This window comes from Puma concolor, chromosome D4 (assembly GCF_028749965.1).
Source record: "Puma concolor isolate L17-30 chromosome D4, mPumCon1.1.hap2, whole genome shotgun sequence".
Taxonomy (NCBI): Eukaryota; Metazoa; Chordata; class Mammalia; order Carnivora; family Felidae; genus Puma; species Puma concolor.
The window spans coordinates 94,484,543-94,502,174 of NC_141679.1; the positions used below are offsets into that span (position 1 = coordinate 94,484,543).

The following is a 17,632-nucleotide window of genomic DNA, read 5'->3' on the forward strand; positions in this document are numbered from 1 at the left end:
AGGTACCCAGCTTGAGGGCCTCGTGTCTTTGCAGGGAAAAGCGGGGTAAGGAGCATTGGCATTACAGAAAAGCCAGACATGCAAGGCCAAGGCCAGTGAGGCCGGGCCCTCAGGCACTGCTTCTGGACGCAGCAGGGACCCCTGCCCCGTGTTTCCTGCCTGGGCCCCCGCAGTCTGCATTTGGGGCCGGCTGTGTCCCGGAGAGGCCCAGGGATGCCCGCGACGTAGGAAGCTGCACTGACCCTGCGTGGACGGAGCTGCCCTCATCTCCCCGCCTCAGGGGAGCCGGGCTGGCTTCACCCTCCCACCAGGAGAAGGGAGACGCTGGCCCCCGCGGCTGTGTGTCAGGCCTCTGGATGCAAAGCTGCCCAGTGACTTTGGGAGCCCGCGGGGTTGGCTCCAGGGCGTTCAGACAGCGGCTCCCTCCCAGCCAGGCCCGGAGGGAGGGGGCAGGAGCAGAGGGCGGCCCGGCTGGGCTCCCAGTGTCCGGCTGCCCCCATCTGTGGGCCCGGGGAAAGGTCCTGCCCGCCCTCACTCCTGCCCGGTCTCCAGCCAGCGGGGAGCTGGGGGGCCAGGAGATCCCCCCTGCGTGTGTCCCCACATCTGAAACCTGTCACCCTCACACCCCTGTCCCCCAACCTCAGGACCACCCAGGACCTGAGCTTTGTGGCGTCGGCCCCGCGGGAAGCCCCCACAGGACCCGTGGGCAGAGCCGCACCCCCACCCCTCCGCCCACACCCCCACGCCCCTTGGGCCGCCGCACCACCGCCGAGAACCAGGACGCCGGGTGCCCTCGCGTCCTCCCTGCCTGGCTTGGCCGCCCTCCCTGACCCCAGCCCACGCGAGGGGCCCCACACACAGGCACAGTCAGCAGTGATTGCAGAAGCTCTTTATGTGGGGACAGGAGAGGGGTGGGGCAGGGAGGTGGGGGAGGGGAGGGCGGCAGGAGGGGCGGGGCGAGCCCAGGCCCGGTGGGCAGGGGTTCCTTCCATGTCCTGCAGGACAGAGGGTCCTGGTGGTGCCGCCCCGGGGCTGCAGTGGATCCGTTCCTCACGCCTCCGGCTCTGGAAGGGGGGTGTCAGTGAGGCCGGGGTTGGGGGGGAAAGGCCTGAGGGGGGCTCTGTGGGGTGCAGGTGTGGGTTCACAGGGGGGCCGCTGCAGAGCCAGTCTGAGCAGAGGGGGAGGGTCCTTCTGTCATCTGCCCCCAGCCAAAGGTCTGTGTGCACGAGGGGCCGGGCCACGGTGGGACCTCAAAAGTAGCCCCATTTCGTCCTCATCTGGCTGTGCTCCCGGCAGATCTGGGGGCCTCAGGCGGGTCACGGCACCTCTGGCTCCAGTATTAGTGAGCCGTGTGACAGAGGTCCTGGTGACAGGGCAGCAGAGGGGATGCGGGAGGAGGGGAAAGTGACAGCTTGCCCTGGATCAGGGTGGCCTGGCAGCTCTCCCTGGGTGGGCCGGGTGTGATCAGGCAGACCCTGGGCCCCTGGCCCCGACTTCCACATATGAAGCCAGTGGACAGAGAAAGAAAAGGAGTCCCTTCCCTCAATGTCCCTGAGTGACACCTGGGGACAGATATCCGAGGCGACGAGCAGGCCCCAGAGGGGGCTCTCAGGGCAGAGAAGGCTCTGCCCACACCGGGTCCCTCCTGTCTGCAGGTTGGGGTGCCCCTGGGGTACCCGACATCCCATCGAATGCAGGACTTTTCTCCAGGGGTCACTCACCCCCATCACCAGGGCAGGGCGCAGCTCTCTGTGGAAACGAAGGAGACCGAATGGGAAGGTCTCCTTCCCAGCCGAGGGCCCCGACCCCAGCACCGCTCACGCTCCGGCAGCAAAGACCCAAGAGCGGGGCCCCTGGCGCCCCTGAGACACGTCACTGCACCTATGTCTCCCCCAAGGAGCGGTCCGGGTGGGGACCCAGGGGACACGGGCCGGGCCATCCTCTCACCCGTCTGGACGGGCTTGAAGACGCTCTCCTGCGGCAATCCCTTGCGCTGTGAGAATTTCTTAAATGCTTCCAGAACTTCCGGGGGGACACCAGGACTTCTACCTGCGGTGGGGTGAGCGGGCGAGCCGAGGTGTCAGGGGGCACAGCCTGGGAGCAGTCGGGGTGGGGGTGGCGGGAAACATACCCATGAGCTTGGCTGTGCTGAATCTCTGCCCCTGGAAACGCCCTTCGCTGTAAAACATGAGGTGGCCCTTCACGGGTGTCCCCTCGGGCGTCCCTCCACGTGCAGGTGGCTCACACCCCATACCGCGAAAGGTCGCAGGGTGGGGCACGTTGGCAGAGGCCCCCTGGGCTCCACCCTAGACCTGAGCCCCAGGAGCAGGGTCCCCAGCACCAGGGACTCAAGTCCCGAGCCTGCCCCCTCCTGGGCACAGGATTTGACCCAGGGCCGCGGGGGAGGGGGAAGACCTGGAGGGCGTGAGGCACCGCCCCCCCCCCCCCCCACACCCTGCAGGTTCTGTGTTCGCGGGGCACAGCGGTTTTCTCCAGGACAGACTCCACCGTGTGGCACCGGCCGCTGGTCTTGGAGGGCAGGAGTCAGGTGGGCAAGGGCTCGATGTCCACTCCTGTTTGGGGGGACGCACCAGGCCTCTACTCCTGCCCTGCTTGGGGCCCTTCTACCTCCAGAGTTCAGTGGGCGTTAGTGTCACCCCACGCCCACAGCAGGGCAGGAGGGCCCCGAGTGGGTACTAAGGCCACGGGAAGGAGAGGCCACTCACTTGTGCGTCACGGAGACGTCACGTAGCCGCTGCCCAGCACCGAGAACGGCACAGGGGTCACCTCGGCCATTGGGAAGCCCGCCTCCGACACGAGAGCATTAAAGTACCACTTTCCCGAGGTCTGAAAGACGTGTGCCCTCTGCAGGCACTGCCACACGCGTGGCCAGACCCCCGACCGCGACACCCCCAAAATTCCACCTACGGGCCCCAGCAGACACAACCAGCACCCGGTCGCTCGTCCCCCAGCCCGTCTGAGGCCGCCCAGGGGTCCCCTGCCCACCCCCCCACCCCGGGGCTCCCAGTCCCTTCCAGATTCTAGCGCGTTCCCTCAGCCACACCCTCATCTCCGAGGGTACTGAGGACGAAATGGAGGTCCTTTTGGCCCTGACTCTTCCCGCTTCTCTGACCGTAGCCTGGGGAGGGTCACGGCTGCCAGACAAGCCTGTCTCTGGGGCTCGGGGAGGGCCGGGGTGTAGAGGCTGGGTCCCGGGGACTTGGCGCAGACCCCCTGCGACCCACCGCCAGCTGGCAGGGAGAGCCTATCATCTGGGATGACAGCTCATTAAGCCTTCAGGCCCCCGTGTTCTCCCGGGTCACCTATTCCCAGTGGCGGTGGGTCGCAGGGGGTCTGTGCTTCGGAGCAAGAGGTCCCTGAATGGGCGGGGACACACTGTCAGTATCGGAGCCTCCGGTGGGAAATGAGTGGGGCGGCTCCTCAGCCCCAGGCCCCCTCCCCACGGCTCACCTGGCTCCGCCCGGGCCTGCCCGCGCCACCTCGGCGGTCCCCTGGACCTGCTGTTCCTGGACCCGCCACATCCCTCCCTGGTTGTCCCATAAGGGCCCTGTTCTGGGACTCAGGCTCAGCTTCAACGACGCCTCCTTGGGGAGGCCCCCAGACACGCTCTGGGAACGCCCCCCTCCGTCCCCGCACATCATGTTCCTGCTTGATCTGCTGTAGGACACTTGTTCGTTTCCTGGGTTCTCAGGAGCGACAGAAACGTGGTCACCAAGCCTGGGTGGGCAGAAGTCTGAGATCGAGGTGTGGCAGGGCTGAGCCCCCACCCTCACCCCGCCTCGTCCTGTCCCCCGAGGCTCCGGGGGTGGGGGGTGGTCCCTGCCGCCTCTCCCGGCTCCCGGACGCCCCAGCTGTGTGCCCTTCGTTCCGTGTCTTCTGTCCCCAATCCCCGTCTTCTCTCCTCTGGACGACAGCCCTCGGTGCGCAGCCCTCGGTCCAGGATGACCTCGTCTCACGGTCTGTGACATAATCGATCGCATCTGCAAAGACCCTGTGTCTGAATCAGCCCCCAGGGGGGCGTATCTTCTGGGGCCCCATCCAGCCCAGCACGCGCCCCCCTCTCCAGAATGACCCTGCACACTTTCTCGTTTGTTGCCAGCTTCTCCTGGAAGAAGTAGGCTGCCTGAGAGCAGGGCCTCGGTTCCCCTGCTCACGGCCACCTGCCCAGAGTGGCCCTGCCCTTCCCCCCGGCAGCCTCAGCCTTGCCTGCTGCCCACCGTCTCCGTTTCACACTGGCCGGGTGGGAGGCGCGGGCCCCAGAGCCCGCACCCAGCGGCCGAGCCCCCGCTTCCCTCTGAGTAAGGACCCCCGTGCTCTTTCCAGGACCACAGCAGGTCCTGGGCGGGAGCGTCTGTCCTGGGCCCGGAGCTGGCCTCGGCAGGAGGCCGGGGCCGCAGCGGGTATAGCGGACCCCACAGAGGAGACCTTGTGCCTTTGTGCACGAGCTGCGCCTCCCCCACACGCCCTCAGTGACCCCTGGGTGATGGAACTGAACGTGTCACTTGTCATTCCCCCAGTAATTACCCCGGAAAGGTGCTCTTGAGCAGAGCGTTGCCTTCCAGGGGTGGGGAAGGGGCGGGCCCAGTGCCCTTTCAGACCCGAGACCAGGAGGCAGGTCCAGGCCTTGAGAAAGGCTCCCCTGTTCCCTGCTGTGCTGACCTTCTCCCAGGGGCGGGCCCTTCCAGGTCTCAGAGAAGACAGGGTTCCCCGGACCTCTTGACGCCCCAGCTCTGTGGAGACGCTGGTGCTGTCCATCCTGACAAGGAGCCGGGACACCGGGGCACCGGTGGGGGGCGTGGGGCGGCCTGTGTCCACAGCCCTGCTGAGGCTTGCAGACTCGGGGGTGCTGAGGGGCGCCGGCAGGCCACGGCAGGGTGTGGGCCCAGCCCTCAAGGCAGATAAGATGTCACCTGATGCCACGTTCCATTTGCAAGTGTCATGTGGGTGTGAGAAGGGACTCACACGTCAACGGAGCAGAACAGAGAACCAGGCACGGGGCCACACCTCAGGGCCTGTGGGCTGTTCGACAAAGGTGCTGAACAATGGAACATCCACAGGCAAACAAAGGAGCCTTGACGTCAGCCTCACTCCCTCCTTTACAAAACCAGCTCAGTTGTCATGGGCCTCTGTGTAACGCAATTTAGGAGAAATTTGCATGACTTGGAGTCAGGTGAATCGGCACCATGTCAGAAAGGCAGATTAGCAAACTGGAGGTCATCAAAATGCAAGATTTCTGCTCTGCAAATTCCAAATAAAAATTCTTTATTTTTTTATTAAAAAAAATTTTTTTAATGTTTATTTATTTTTGAGAGAGATAGAGACAGAATGCGAGTGGGTTAGGGTCAGAGAGAGAGGGAGACACAGAATCCAAAACGGGCTCCAGGCTCCGAGCTGTCGGCACAGAGCCCGACGCGGGGCTCCAACTCACGGACCGTGAGATCATGACCTGAGCCGAAGTCGGAGGCTCAACCGACTGAGCCACCCAGGTGCCCCTCAAGAGAATTCTTTTTTTTTTTTTTAATTTTTTTTTTTTAACGTTTATTTATTTTTGAGACAGAGAGAGACAGAGCATGAAGGGGGGAGGGGCAGAGAGAGGAGACACAGAATCAGAAGCAGGCTCCAGGCTCTGAGCCATCAGCCCAGAGCCCGACGCGGGGCTTGAACTCACAGACCGCGAGATTGTGACCTGAGCTGAAGTCGGATGCCCAACCGACTGCGCCACCCAGGCGCCCCGAGAATTCTTTAAAATAAAGCTGCACCCTGGGAGAAGTGTTTGCAGATTTCATAATCCCCCCCCCCCAAAAAACCCCCAAAACACATGGAACACTCCAAGCCTCAACAGTAACAAAGGGAATGACCCAATAAAAATGAGCAAAACGCTGGAACAGACACTTCCTCAAAGAGGACACCCGGGCGGCAAAGGGCCGTGGGAGCGAAGGTGAGGGTTGCCGGCCCTGAGGTGACAGCAACTCATACCGTCCGCAGCACGGGATGCCGAGTGGCAGAGAGGATGGCCGAGAGCAGGACCCTGGTCCACAGCTGCTCCGGGGAACAGCTGGGCAATTTCTCACAGATTGGAATGTACCCTTAGCCTTACGTACGACCCGGTGACCTCTCCCAGGTCTGCACGTAAAAGAGAAGAGAACACAGTCACATGTCTGCGGATGGGCATGACAGCTCCAGCCGTAATTGCTAAGAACCAGACACGCCCCACAGGCCTTCACCTCGAGCGGCTCGAGCAGACCCAGGGCCGCCCGTGCGATGGACTGACACGACGAACTGAGTCAGGTGTGGACCGAGTGGACAGCTCTGTGGGTGGCAACGGCAGCCAGGCTCACGGGCACCGTGCCGTGTGGTTCCGTTTCCGTGACGTTCTAGAAAAGGCAAAGCTCCTGGTGTGGAGGAGGGGTGAGTGGTTGCAGGGGTCGGGGACCCAGCAGGAGGGAGGTTTTGTGGGGAGTTTCAGGGGATAGAGCTGCTCTACGTCCTGAACTTGGCTACACGGGTCTCCACGTGAGTTAATGTTCACAGAACCGTACTTAAAAATGCTCCGGGTTGAGGTGGAGAGCAAACACCCACCCGCCCCCGGCCCCGCCGGGGAGCACGCTCCCTTACCGCTTTCTGGGCCAACACCCGAAGGCACAGCATTTCCAGCTGGTTTTCTTCCTCCAGCCCCTTGGGACGTGACTCCTCTGGAATCGGTTTTCCCAGGGTCTCCGCGTGTGTGCGTGTGCTTGCCCAGAAGACAGGTGGGGCCACCTCGTCGGTAGAAGACGGGGCACCGGTGTCTCGGCACCGAGTGACGCAGTCCCTCGGATGACTCTGCTGGCTCGTTGGGACACAGCACCCGTCGGAAGCTAGGTTTCGGGAACCCAGCTTGACAGGAAATGTGGGACCGGCGGCCGTCTGGCTGCAGCTTTCAGAAAGGGGACGTCGAACTTTGGAGCTCTGGTTCCGTGAGGGCCTTCGCCTCATGTTCATTCTCGAGGCGTCCGGGTGGAGGTGCAGGAAAACCGGACCCCCGTGCGACAGCGTGGGCTGCGGGATTGCGTCAGCGGCTGAAATCGGACCCTGCCAAGTCCTGTGCAAGGGGGGGGCATGAGGAGGGGACGGGACCTCGACCCCCGATTGGGACACCGATGAAGTCCAGTTAGCGTGAGGACCGCGGCCCTCCCTCCCGCCCCCTGGTCCTCCCCGAGCACGATCAGCCCCTCTGCCCTTGCCCGGGGGCACCCGACTTCCTGCCCTTGGAAACCCTCTGCCGAGGCGCCGTGCAGGAATGGACGCGGAAGAGGTCACCCCGAGAGAGCTGCCTTCCGTGCTGAATGGAGCGGAACTCATCGGTCTGCGTGCGCGCTCCAGGGTCAGGACTTCGCGAGGCGGCTCGGGCAGCTGGGGGCAGCTTCAAAGCCCGGCTGGGAACTGCTTCGTGCTCTCGTTCGGAGAGGCTGAGACCCCAGAACTGCTCGGAGCGTGAAAGAGAGAAAGGGTCCTGTGTCTGTCACTCGGGGTGATCGGGAGACGGAGACCACACGGCCGTTTGAACAAAGCGTCACGTGAGGAATTAGTGACTGGTGGCAGGGCTCGGGCGCTAACGGCAGCAAGAACCACACAGACATCAGAGAGGAGGCCCGGGACCCCGCCCGGGGCCGACTTCGCTGGAGGGGAGAGACATTCGTGGGGCTCGGGGCCGGCGGGCCAGGGTCCCCGTGGAATCCCTGTAAAAACGCCAGTGGGTGAACTCCACTGGGCATCCTGCTTACGGGCCAAGCATCTCGAGACAGAAGAGGAGCAGGGAGAAGGCAGCCCCCCAAGCTGGGCGCCCCCTCCCCCGCCCTCTGCCCACGGGCCCGGCGCTTGGACCCCACGCGGGAGGGGAGCCGGACAAGCTGTGGGCCTTGCGGCCACAAGGGCTCCCGCTGCCGTCCTGCTTCCGGGTTCCCTTCTCTCTGCAGGCCGCTTGCCTGCGGGGGCCAGCCCCACCCGTGTCTCTGGGGGGCCAAGTCCCCGGGTCTGAGCCCTTCCCAGGCCTTGGTGACTATGGTTGTCTTGTCATGACGGTCCCCAGGCAGGGAGCCCCCAGCAGGGGAGCCGCCAGGGCACCCCCGGCCCAGACGCGCCCCTTCCCGCTCTCCTGGGTGCAACGAGCCTGCCCGCTCACCGTGGTCAGGGTCAGCACTGCCACCAAGCAGCCTGGAGACGAGAAGATTGTACAGCCGCGGAGGCGTCCGAGGCCGTGACCCGGGGCCGAGTGTGTCTGAGCGTGGAAGGCGGGCGTGGGGGCCGGCCGCGATGCCGGGGCCCCGCCCATCTTGCCCCGGGCCCGTCCTTCCCGGGCACAGAGGCTGGGCTCTCCCTGGGGCAGGAGCACACCCACAGCAGCCCAAGGCACAGCAGCACGGCCCCCCACTCGGGCCCTGGGTCAGCCCAGCCTGGTGGGGGGACGAGCTGCCAGCGAGGTGTGCGGATCTGACGCCACGGGATCCCCGCCTGGGACGCTCACGTTCTGTCCTCTCCTCGTGGTGACTGTGTACAAAGCCCATCAGATTTCCCAGACCGCGGGAACATCCGCTCCCAGGGCAGAGCAAGGATTTGGGGACTCTGGCCGTTTCTCAGCTCACACGCACCATCTTCTCTTGGGATTATCAAGGGCAGTTCCGTTACCAAATGGTGGTACCCCCCACCTCCCACCTGCCCACCAGCTCAGGGAGCGTTATTTACTCTGGACGGAGCCCCGAGACCACTCTCTGAGGGCACCGAGGGGCGCGGAAGTCACAGCACTCGCTCCCCATTCTCTGCTCTCCCTCAGCCCCGTGGCGCAGGTGCGGCGCTCACAGAAGCCCCGCCCTCCTCCTGGCTTGAAGAACCAGGGGACAGAGTCCTGGGCAATTCCGGCTGCTGGAAAGGGAAGGGAGAAATCCTCGAAAGAAGGCAGCCAGAGAGCGAGAGCCCCAAGTGCTGCACGTGAACCGTCTGAATCTCAGGCTCACCCTACGACGGGAACGGGCAAGGCAGACTCCGTGCCGCCCAGCTAGGGCCGAAAGAAGAACCCGCCACCATGCAGGGGAGGCAGACTGTGCAGCTTGGGTTCAGACAGGGGAGGCGCCTGTTGGCAAGGGCAAAGTCCACACTCTTCCAAGGAGCCCCACCAAATCCAGAATTTGTACAGTACGTTCCCCAAGTCCAGGAGGCAACCCGAAATTACTCAGCAGACGAGGAAACGGGCAAACACAACCCATTCTGCTTGAGGGAGAGATTGAGAGAACACAAGCGTGTGAGAGTGGGGGAGGGGCAGGGAGAGGGGGAGACAGAGTCCCAGTCGGTCTCCGCACCGTCGGCCCAGAGCCCAACGCGGGGCTCGGTCCCACGAACCGCGAGATCAGGACCTGAGCCAAGATCAAGCGTCAGACGCGTAACCGACTGGGCCACCGGGCGCCCCACATACAACCCATTCTAAAGAGAAAGGCTCGAGGTACACGGGGCTTGCGGACCAGCAGGCTGAGGCCGTGTTCTAAGGACACGTAAGGCTGCAGGGGAAAGCGTGCTGCTGACCCACGCAAACACAGGCGAGCCCGGCGGGAGACGGGGGCCCCTAACACTAAACGTTTCAATAGCTGACGTGGAAACGCACTGGCCAAGGCCGACGGAGGGACACAGGAGCCGCGGAGAACTTGAGTCCGCGTCAGGAGGAATAAGGCAACCCTGGGAATAGAGACAAAAAAATATGGAAAACCAGAACAGTCTCGGGGGGCCAGTGTCCAGAGCGAGCGTAATCGCCTTCCAGGAGGGGTGGGGCAGGCAGGGCCGAGAGTCGGTAGAAGAAACAATACTTGGAAAGTGCCCAGATTTTCTCAAAAGCCACGAGGGACGGATACAGAAGGTCAGGGACCCCCAAGGGAGGGACACTGGGAAGCCTCAAACCCAAATGTGATATCGGAGATGCGGGCTAAGGTGACATCGGGAAGGCCGTGGCGTTTTGCCGGGAAGCCCCCGGGGCCGGAAGACGTGGGCCGATGTCTGTAAAGTGTTGAAGGAAGGAGCCCACCCAGAATCCCGTCTGCCGGAAATACCCTTCCCGAACAAAAGCAAAACGGTAGTCGCTGAGGATTGGGGGCGACAGAGCGGCCGGCAGGGCAGGGACTGCCTGAGGGGGCGTCAGCGTCACTGGTCGGGGGGGAGTCAAGGGGAAACCTGCTGTCCCCTCCCAACCCCCTGTGACATCCCACCATTTGGGTGAGACACGCAGGTCAACGGGCACCTACGGGGATCCAGGGACAATGGGCTGTCCGGGGGCAAGGTTTCCACTGTTCGGGTAAGACGCCAGCTCCGAGCAGGTGCCCAAGGTCACGTGTCTTGCAGCCCCAGGCAACCCCGTTCACAAGCTGAGAGGCCCGCAGTGGTGGAAACGCAACCAGAACGGGGACGGTGTTCGGGGCCCCTGTGGATCCCCGGGCCCCTCGGAAGCCCTGAGACCCGGCCGCTGGTTTTCTTCTTTCTTCACCACCAGTCTGAGGGACACCCCTTCTTCCAAAATGCCCCTCCCCACGTGACGCGGTGCCCAGGACAGAGCTTGGAGGTCTTGCTGAGACTCTGGCCGTGCTGAGGACGGCTCTGGTCTGATCCCAGGCAGAGGAAGGTCCCATGCAGGTGACACTGTGTGCTGTGGGCCGAGGTCCTTACGCCTGGGGCCTGGGCAGAGGCACTGACCGGCCTGTCAGCCAGGCCAGTCTGAGGACGCAGGCCTGGGACCACCTCCAGGAGCCTGGTGGCCGTCCCTCCAAGCCAGAGCCTTGGCCAGGAGCTGCGTCAGCAGCACGTCCTCTGTCCCCATGGGGGGGGGGGGTCCCCAGGGACACACAGTGTCCTAAATTGATGTCCTCCCCAAACACCCCAGGGACAAGGAACTGGTCCCCATGGTGTGTCTGGTGTTGCCCAGGAAGCAGGAGGAAGCGGAGGGACTGAGACCCGCGAGGAGCCACGGAAACAACACGAGCGGTGCCCTGAGGGGTGCCCTGAGGGACAGAGGGCTGGACAGTCAGGACACCGCACACCCCCAGATGGCCCCTGGGGCTCCGAGCTGACTCCCGAGGCCCCACGGGTGCGGTAAAGCAGAGAAACTGCCCAAGACCCCTGTGCGCCTGCCACACGTGACCTGGGAGCTGGGCTGCTGGGTCTGGAGCTGGGCGTCGGGAGCAGCGGCTACAAGGAGGCCCTCGGATGACGTGCACACCCCGGGGCCCCCGGTGCTGCCAGCGCCCGTCCGCAGGGAGCCCCGGCAGCCGGCTTGGCCCACCCGACGTGCAGCACGCGAGTGGCCCTGCAGCTCCAGCCCTGGTTCCCGGCCCCGGGCAAAGCCCCTGCCTGGCCCCGCTGGCCGTCCTCTGTGTTCAGAGCTGAGTAGCCACTGCCCTTCTCATGTGCGAGTGTCGCTGTGTCTCATTCTGTGGTGTGGTGTCCTCGGGGAATCTTTAAATCTTATAAAGCACCGGGAGCCCTGAAGGTGTCTGAGTCCGTACTTCTGCTCCCGGGACCTGACAAGCTTCCAGGCCCCAGGGGACCGTGGGAGGTGAGGTGTGGCAGCCAGCCTAAGAAGCGGGGGCTGGCCTGCTGGCCCTGATGAGGTTCAGGCCCCAGCCGCACCCCTGCTCTGAGCTGTTGTCCCCCCGGCCCCCGCTGCCCCGTGCAGGCTGCCCGGATACAGGACCAATGCCCACCTGGGGCAGACGCTCCCCTTTGTTCTGAGCCTGACGAGTCTCACTCGTGCAGCCCCGTGGACCGGGACCTCCCCCACCCCCAACCTCAGGACCACCCAGGACCTGAGCTTTGTGACGTGGGGAAGCCCCCACAGGACCCGTGGGCAGAGCCGCACCCCCACCCCTCCGCCCACACCCCCACGCCCCTTGGGCCGCCGCACCACCGCCGAGAACCAGGACGCCGGGTGCCCTCGCGTCCTCCCTGCCTGGCTTGGCCGCCCTCCCTGACCCCAGCCCACGCGAGGGGCCCCACACACAGGCACAGTCAGCAGTGATTGCAGAAGCTCTTTATGTGGGGACAGGAGAGGGGTGGGGCAGGGAGGCGGGGGAGGGGAGGGCGGCAGGAGGGGCGGGGCGAGCCCAGGCCCGGTGGGCAGGGGTTTCTTCCATGTCCTGCAGGACAGAGGGTCCTGGTGGTGCCGCCCCGGGGCTGCAGTGGATCCGTTCCTCACGCCTCTGGCTCTGGAAGGAGGGGGTGTCAGTGAGGCCGGGGGGGAAGGCCTGGGGGGAGGCACTGTGGGGTGCAGGTGTGGGCCCATGGCGGGGGCCTCTGTGGGGTACAGGTGCGGGTTCATGGGGGGCCGCTGTGGGGTACAAATGTGGGGTACAAATGTGAGCCACGGGGGGCTCCAGCCATTGGGCTTGAACAATCAGAAGGGGCAGCTTCCCAGGGGCTGTCCCCAAGGCTCCCAGGCCAGGTGTGAACATGTGACAAGCCAGCTTCAGTCCAAGGATGGCGGAGAGCAAAGGAGAAACCGGGAAGACGTCTGGATCCTGACTCTGCCAGCACCTGGGCAGGTGACCCTGAGGCAAGTCCCTAAAACTCCAGTGACAGACCCAGGAAAGCTGAAGCATCCTGCACATGGCTGCCATATCTCCGAACCTTTTAAGCAAGTCATTGGGTAAACAGAGTCACCATGACTGTTTAGGGGCGAGGAGGGATTTCGCACCTGCTGGCCAGCGCACGGACATGTCGGGAGGTATGTCTCCTGCCCACTGTCCGGAAAGGACTTCCTAAGTGCCCAGGGGCTCACCCGATGAGACCGAATGTGCAGGCGATGCCCACGTGCCAGGATGACTCCAGGGGCAGGGAGTCCCCTTGCCTGGCTTGGGAGGGGGGATCCAGGGTGGGGGGCAGACCAGATGGCCTCTTGAAATCCCCCCAGCAACAAGGTGGTTTTCGCAGGCGTCCTCTGCAGCCGCTCACTTACCCTGATCTGTCCCGGGAGGGCAGGTGTCTGTGGACGGAAGGAAACACACGTGATTCAGAAGGTGGCAGGGAGTCGGTCAGCGCCCCAGGCCCCTCACCGGCCAAGGTTTCGGACCACCCCGGAGAGAGCCAAGCCAAAACGAGACGCAGTGTGTCCCCATCCACCGTGCGGGCGAGTGGGCAGCACCGGGCAAAGCCGCCCTTCCTACCGCCTTGTTTGGGGGAGAAGATCTCCTGGTTGAATCCTTTGGCTCTTAAGAACTCCCGAAAATTCTCCAAGGCCTCCTCGTTGCTCTCGGGGTCTCTTCCTGTGGGTGAAACCAGGAGATCCGAGGGTGAGGGACCCGACTCGGAGGCGCTGCTGTGTCTACCCCAGCCTGGGCGCGGAGGGAGGCCCCACACCCGCGTGGGGGCTGGACCGGAGGGCCCTCGGCCGGGGGGAGAGTGTGGCTGGAAAGGCAGAGCCGCGATGCTGTGGCCTCCTAGCAGGAGCCCGAGCGGCAGACCCGGGAGGAAGCACACTCTTCACAAACACCCTGGGGATCCCCCCGCCCCAGCCGCTGGACCCTCCCGCCACAGAGGAAGCGCACGGCCTCTCCGGTCCTGGGGCCCAGGCCGTCCCGCGGCACTGACATTCTGCAGCTCTGGGCCACGGGGAGCTCTCAGGAGACCCTCTCGGGGCCTCTTGTAACCAGGCAGGGGTGGTGCCGACCTCCCGATGCCTCCTTGAGCCACCTGTCCAGGAATGAAGGCTGGCAGCTGGCCTTTCCTTCCCGGGCAGGCCCCCTTGCGCACAGAGCTCTTCTCCCCCCCACCCCCGGAAGCGGAGCTGTCCCCATGCACAGCGGGGCCTGCCCCGTGACATTTGTGACATTCGAGTCCCTGCGCTCTGCGTTTCCACTGCAGAGACCCAGGCTGGGACCCAGAAGCCCAAACTCTGGGGATGGGGATAAATGCTTCCCTTCCGGAAAAGCAGCCCGAAGGCGGCGGCTCCTCCCAGGAGAAGGAAGGGGAAGGTGAGCAGCGCCTGGATGTGTGAGCCTCACCCACAAGCTTTGCCATTCGGGCCTGCTCCCCCTGGATCTCGCCCTCACAGTAGAGAATGTAGTGGTCCTTCACCTCTGTCGGCTCGATGTACACGACACGCTTGCCCCCGTCTGCGGGAGGACAGTGCACACGTCGGGGAGAAGCCACGTGGCTCTCCGGAAAGAGGCGCTCACCCGGGTCCAGCTTAGCAGACCCCCCGGCCTCCACACGTTCCCGGGCTCCCCCCCAGGTCCCTCCCCAATGGCCCGAGCCCCTGCACACCAGGTCACGGAGAAGTCTCGGGTTGTGGGGCTGGAAGAGGCTGGGGCGTGGGGAGCTCAGCCCTTACCCCTGACATGGGCACAGCCATAATGGGAACGTTCTGGACAGGCCAGTCCCCCCGGGGACATATCTGTCACACCCAGTGCTTGGGGGCTGGTGTTCATATATGTGAGGCACACTGACTGATGAGAGGAGACGGCAGGCATTTAGGGGTCAGATAGGAACGGGGCTTCTCAGGCCGGGAGTCCCCATTGGAATCATGTCACTGCCCCGTCTCCCGGGGCTGGGGGGGGGGGGGGGGGAGGGCGCACCGCCCGGTGGAGGCTCCAGGACTCACAGGCCATGTATTTGTTGGGCTCAGAGGTTTTCTCCAGGATCAGTTCCACCTCCTTGCACTGACCATTTATCCTGGAACACAGAAGCCACGTGAGGGGCTGCGGTGGGTGTGGCCTCTCGCCAGGGCCCCGTGATGCCCTGGGTCTGAGGCCGGCCGACTAGGCAGCTGCCATCTCCCACCCCAAGTCTCGGCCGGGCCCCCAGTGCCACGTGGGGCAGCTCCCTGGGGCTCCCCCAGGGGAGGGGATGTGGGTATCTCACCCCTAATCAGCCAGTGCTGCCCCTCAAAGCCCACGGGGTCCCATCTGGGGCTTCTCTCCCCTCCCTGGTGCCCCCCCCCACAGTGAGGCACTTCTCACGGCAGGGTGCCCCCAAAGCTGCCCCGTGCTGAGTGTGAGGAAGACAACAGTGTGGCCCGTGCCCGCCGCACCCAGATGCTGGCCTCGCGGTGCGTGTGCACGTGGGGGGTTGCTGAGGGAGGTCACGGGCCACCACAGCTGACACTCACAGCAAGGTGGTCTCGGCTCTCAGGCTGCCCCCCTCCAGAACCGTGAGGGTCATGGGAGTCACCAACTCCGGCTTCTTCCAGGATGTCTCTCGGTCTGTGATCATGGCCTTCAGGTACCATTTTCCCGACATCTGCAGAAAGTGCCCTCTCTTCAGGACACAGGCCAGCCACCCCCCCAGGGCCCCCCTCCCCCTCTGCGGGCCCAGGCCCTCCCGACCCCCGGGGCTGGAGGCACACGGCAATTCCGAGCCCACCACCCTCCCCAGCCGGCGCCCAGCACCCGGGTGCCAGCTGCCAGCCTCCACAGGTGCCCTCCACCCTGGGGGGTCCTCAGGGGCAGGGGTCAGTGCCTGAGCCTGAAACGTCTCACGCCTCCCTGAGCCCCCTCCAGCCCACCCTGCCCCGTCCGAGCCTCACAGCCATCGTGTCCTCGCCCGAGGCCGGGGGATCCTGGGCCTGGAGGACGGTGATGAGGCCGAGGCCGACGGCCAGGAGCAGGGCCTTCATGTCTAGGGGTATGTGCTCACGGCTGCCGACAGGTGCTCACTGGGACTCCGAAAGGCTGTCCCGGCCCTTCGCACAGCCACACTTTATACTCTTCGGCCCAGGTCCCCCGGGAGGCTTGGCACGGACAGTCTACCGCTCCCAGCCATCAACCGTGGCCAATTCTGCAGTGAAGCGGATAAAACATCATTATTGTAGGACTGAACAACTCTGGGTGACCGCCATGGACCCGTCAGGTCTGCGCCACGGGCCAGAGACACAGTAGCAGATGCTATCGGGAAGGGAAGCGAGCCTGGCTGGCGTGCTGGCCGCCAGAGAGAGGACGCAGGCTTGGTCTCACAGACCCTCCTGTATCCGGGCAGGCTACCTGACCCCAAATTCAGCATCGAGAAGGAAGGATCCGGCGTGTGGGAACGACTCAAAGGGGTCGTCCACCCTCCTGGCAAGATGTGTGCGTGGACACCTTGCGCGGAGCGGTGATGGACGAGACGCGGAAGGGGAGAACTACGACGGGCAGGCGGAAATGGGGATGTGTCTGATGTGCACACGCACACGCGCAAACGTGACATCGGGAGCCCGGAGAACGCAGAGGCGGCCCGCGAGGCCGCCGGGGACACACCGCCTCTGGTCTGGCCACGTCACATCCGACTCCCCCCGCGTCACAGCAGAGCAGGACAGAACAGACACCCTTTCAGGCGAAAAGCGTTAGTAGGGACGCAAGGGGAACCAGCACAAAAACCGCCGAAGGAGCAGTCGACCGAGAAGGCACGACCGTCGCGAACTTGAGGACAGGCTGGGCCAAAACCCAAAAGGCCAAGCAGCCGCAGGAACCCGCGGTCACATGGGGGACGTCACACCCCTCCGCTGGAGCAGAGGCTCGCAGGGGTGAGAGGCTGTGCGCACGAAGCAGATTCCAGAGCAAGACGATAGAGGCCTGTCTCACGGCCGAAGGATCTCGCTCCGGAAGAGCCGCAGAGTGTCCACGTGCGGGTAATGCGGCAAATTTCAAGAAGCAATACAAAGAGTGTGCCCTTTGTGGCCGCCAAGCCGTGAGGGCCCGCGGTGAACAGAGTGGCAGAGAGAGAAAATCCACACTTAAGAATCTTCCCAAACAGCTCGTGGTTTGAAGAGGAAATCGCAAGAAAAGTATAGCGTATTTAGAAAGACTTCAGACAGGTTGGGTGTCGAGTCGTGTCCCATGCTGTGGCCCCCACATTCTTCTGCTGAACCCCTAGCCCCTCCATGATGCTGTCAGGAGGTGGGGCCCCTGGGGCGAGTGGGTCCTTGAGGGTGGGGTCCCCAGATATAGGACCGGAGCCCTTGCGGAGAGACCCCAGGGGGCTGCCTCACCCCGTGCGTCGGGTGTGGACACAGTGACAAGATGGCCCTCACCAGACACCGCACCTGCTGGCACGGTGATCTCAGACTTCTGGCCTCAAAACTCTGAGAAAGCAACGTCTGGTGCTTTTGTTATAGCAGCCTGCGTGGACAAAGACAGGGCAGCTAAAGAAATCCAGACAGAAACGTCTAGAGCGTTGGGTGGGTTTCTTAAACAACAACAAAACAATGAAAATAAATGAGCTAAGCATGTGAGTCAAGAAATAAGAAAGATAGGCTAAAGAAATTAAAATCTAAACAATTATAAAGAGCAGAAATTAACGAACTAGAATTTTTTTTAATGTTTATTTTTGAGAGAGAGAAAAAAAAAAAGAGAGGCAGAGTGTGAGCAGGGGAGGGGCAGAGAGAGATAGGGAGACACAGAATCCGAAGGAGGCTCCAGGCTCTGAGCTGTCAGCACAGAGCCCGACGCGGGGCTCCAACCCATGAGCCGTGAGATCATGACCTGAGCTGAAGTCAATGGACTGAGCCACCGAGGTGCCCCTAGAATATTTTTAAACTGGAGAAAACCAATAGTGGTCAAGCTGGCTGATGGAAAAAATCAGAAAAGCAATGAAATCAAGGAAATGAGATGGAGGAAAAGCTCGAGCCACG

General features: G+C 63.6%; 1 protein-coding gene across 2 annotated transcripts; it reads right to left on the reverse strand.

The window, feature by feature from the left end:
• Positions 1 to 891: 891 nt before the first annotated feature.
• Positions 892 to 15,700, reverse strand: LOC112861012 (major allergen Can f 1-like). Of its 2 annotated transcripts, none has more exons than XM_086684541.1 (7): positions 15,554 to 15,700; positions 15,137 to 15,267; positions 14,630 to 14,700; positions 14,031 to 14,141; positions 13,194 to 13,292; positions 12,986 to 13,012; positions 892 to 1,064 (listed from the first exon to the last, which is right to left on the reverse strand). In XM_086684541.1, the coding sequence occupies exons 1-7, from the start codon at positions 15,641 to 15,643 to the stop codon at positions 1,051 to 1,053; spliced, it is 543 nt and encodes a 180-aa protein (XP_086540667.1). In that variant the 5' UTR covers positions 15,644 to 15,700; the 3' UTR covers positions 892 to 1,050. The 2 variants fall into 2 exon arrangements, with proteins under 2 accessions (XP_086540667.1, XP_025780045.1); XM_025924260.2 differs by lacking the exon at positions 892 to 1,064 and adding an exon at positions 12,066 to 12,236.
• Between the last annotated feature and the right edge of the window lie 1,932 nt (positions 15,701 to 17,632).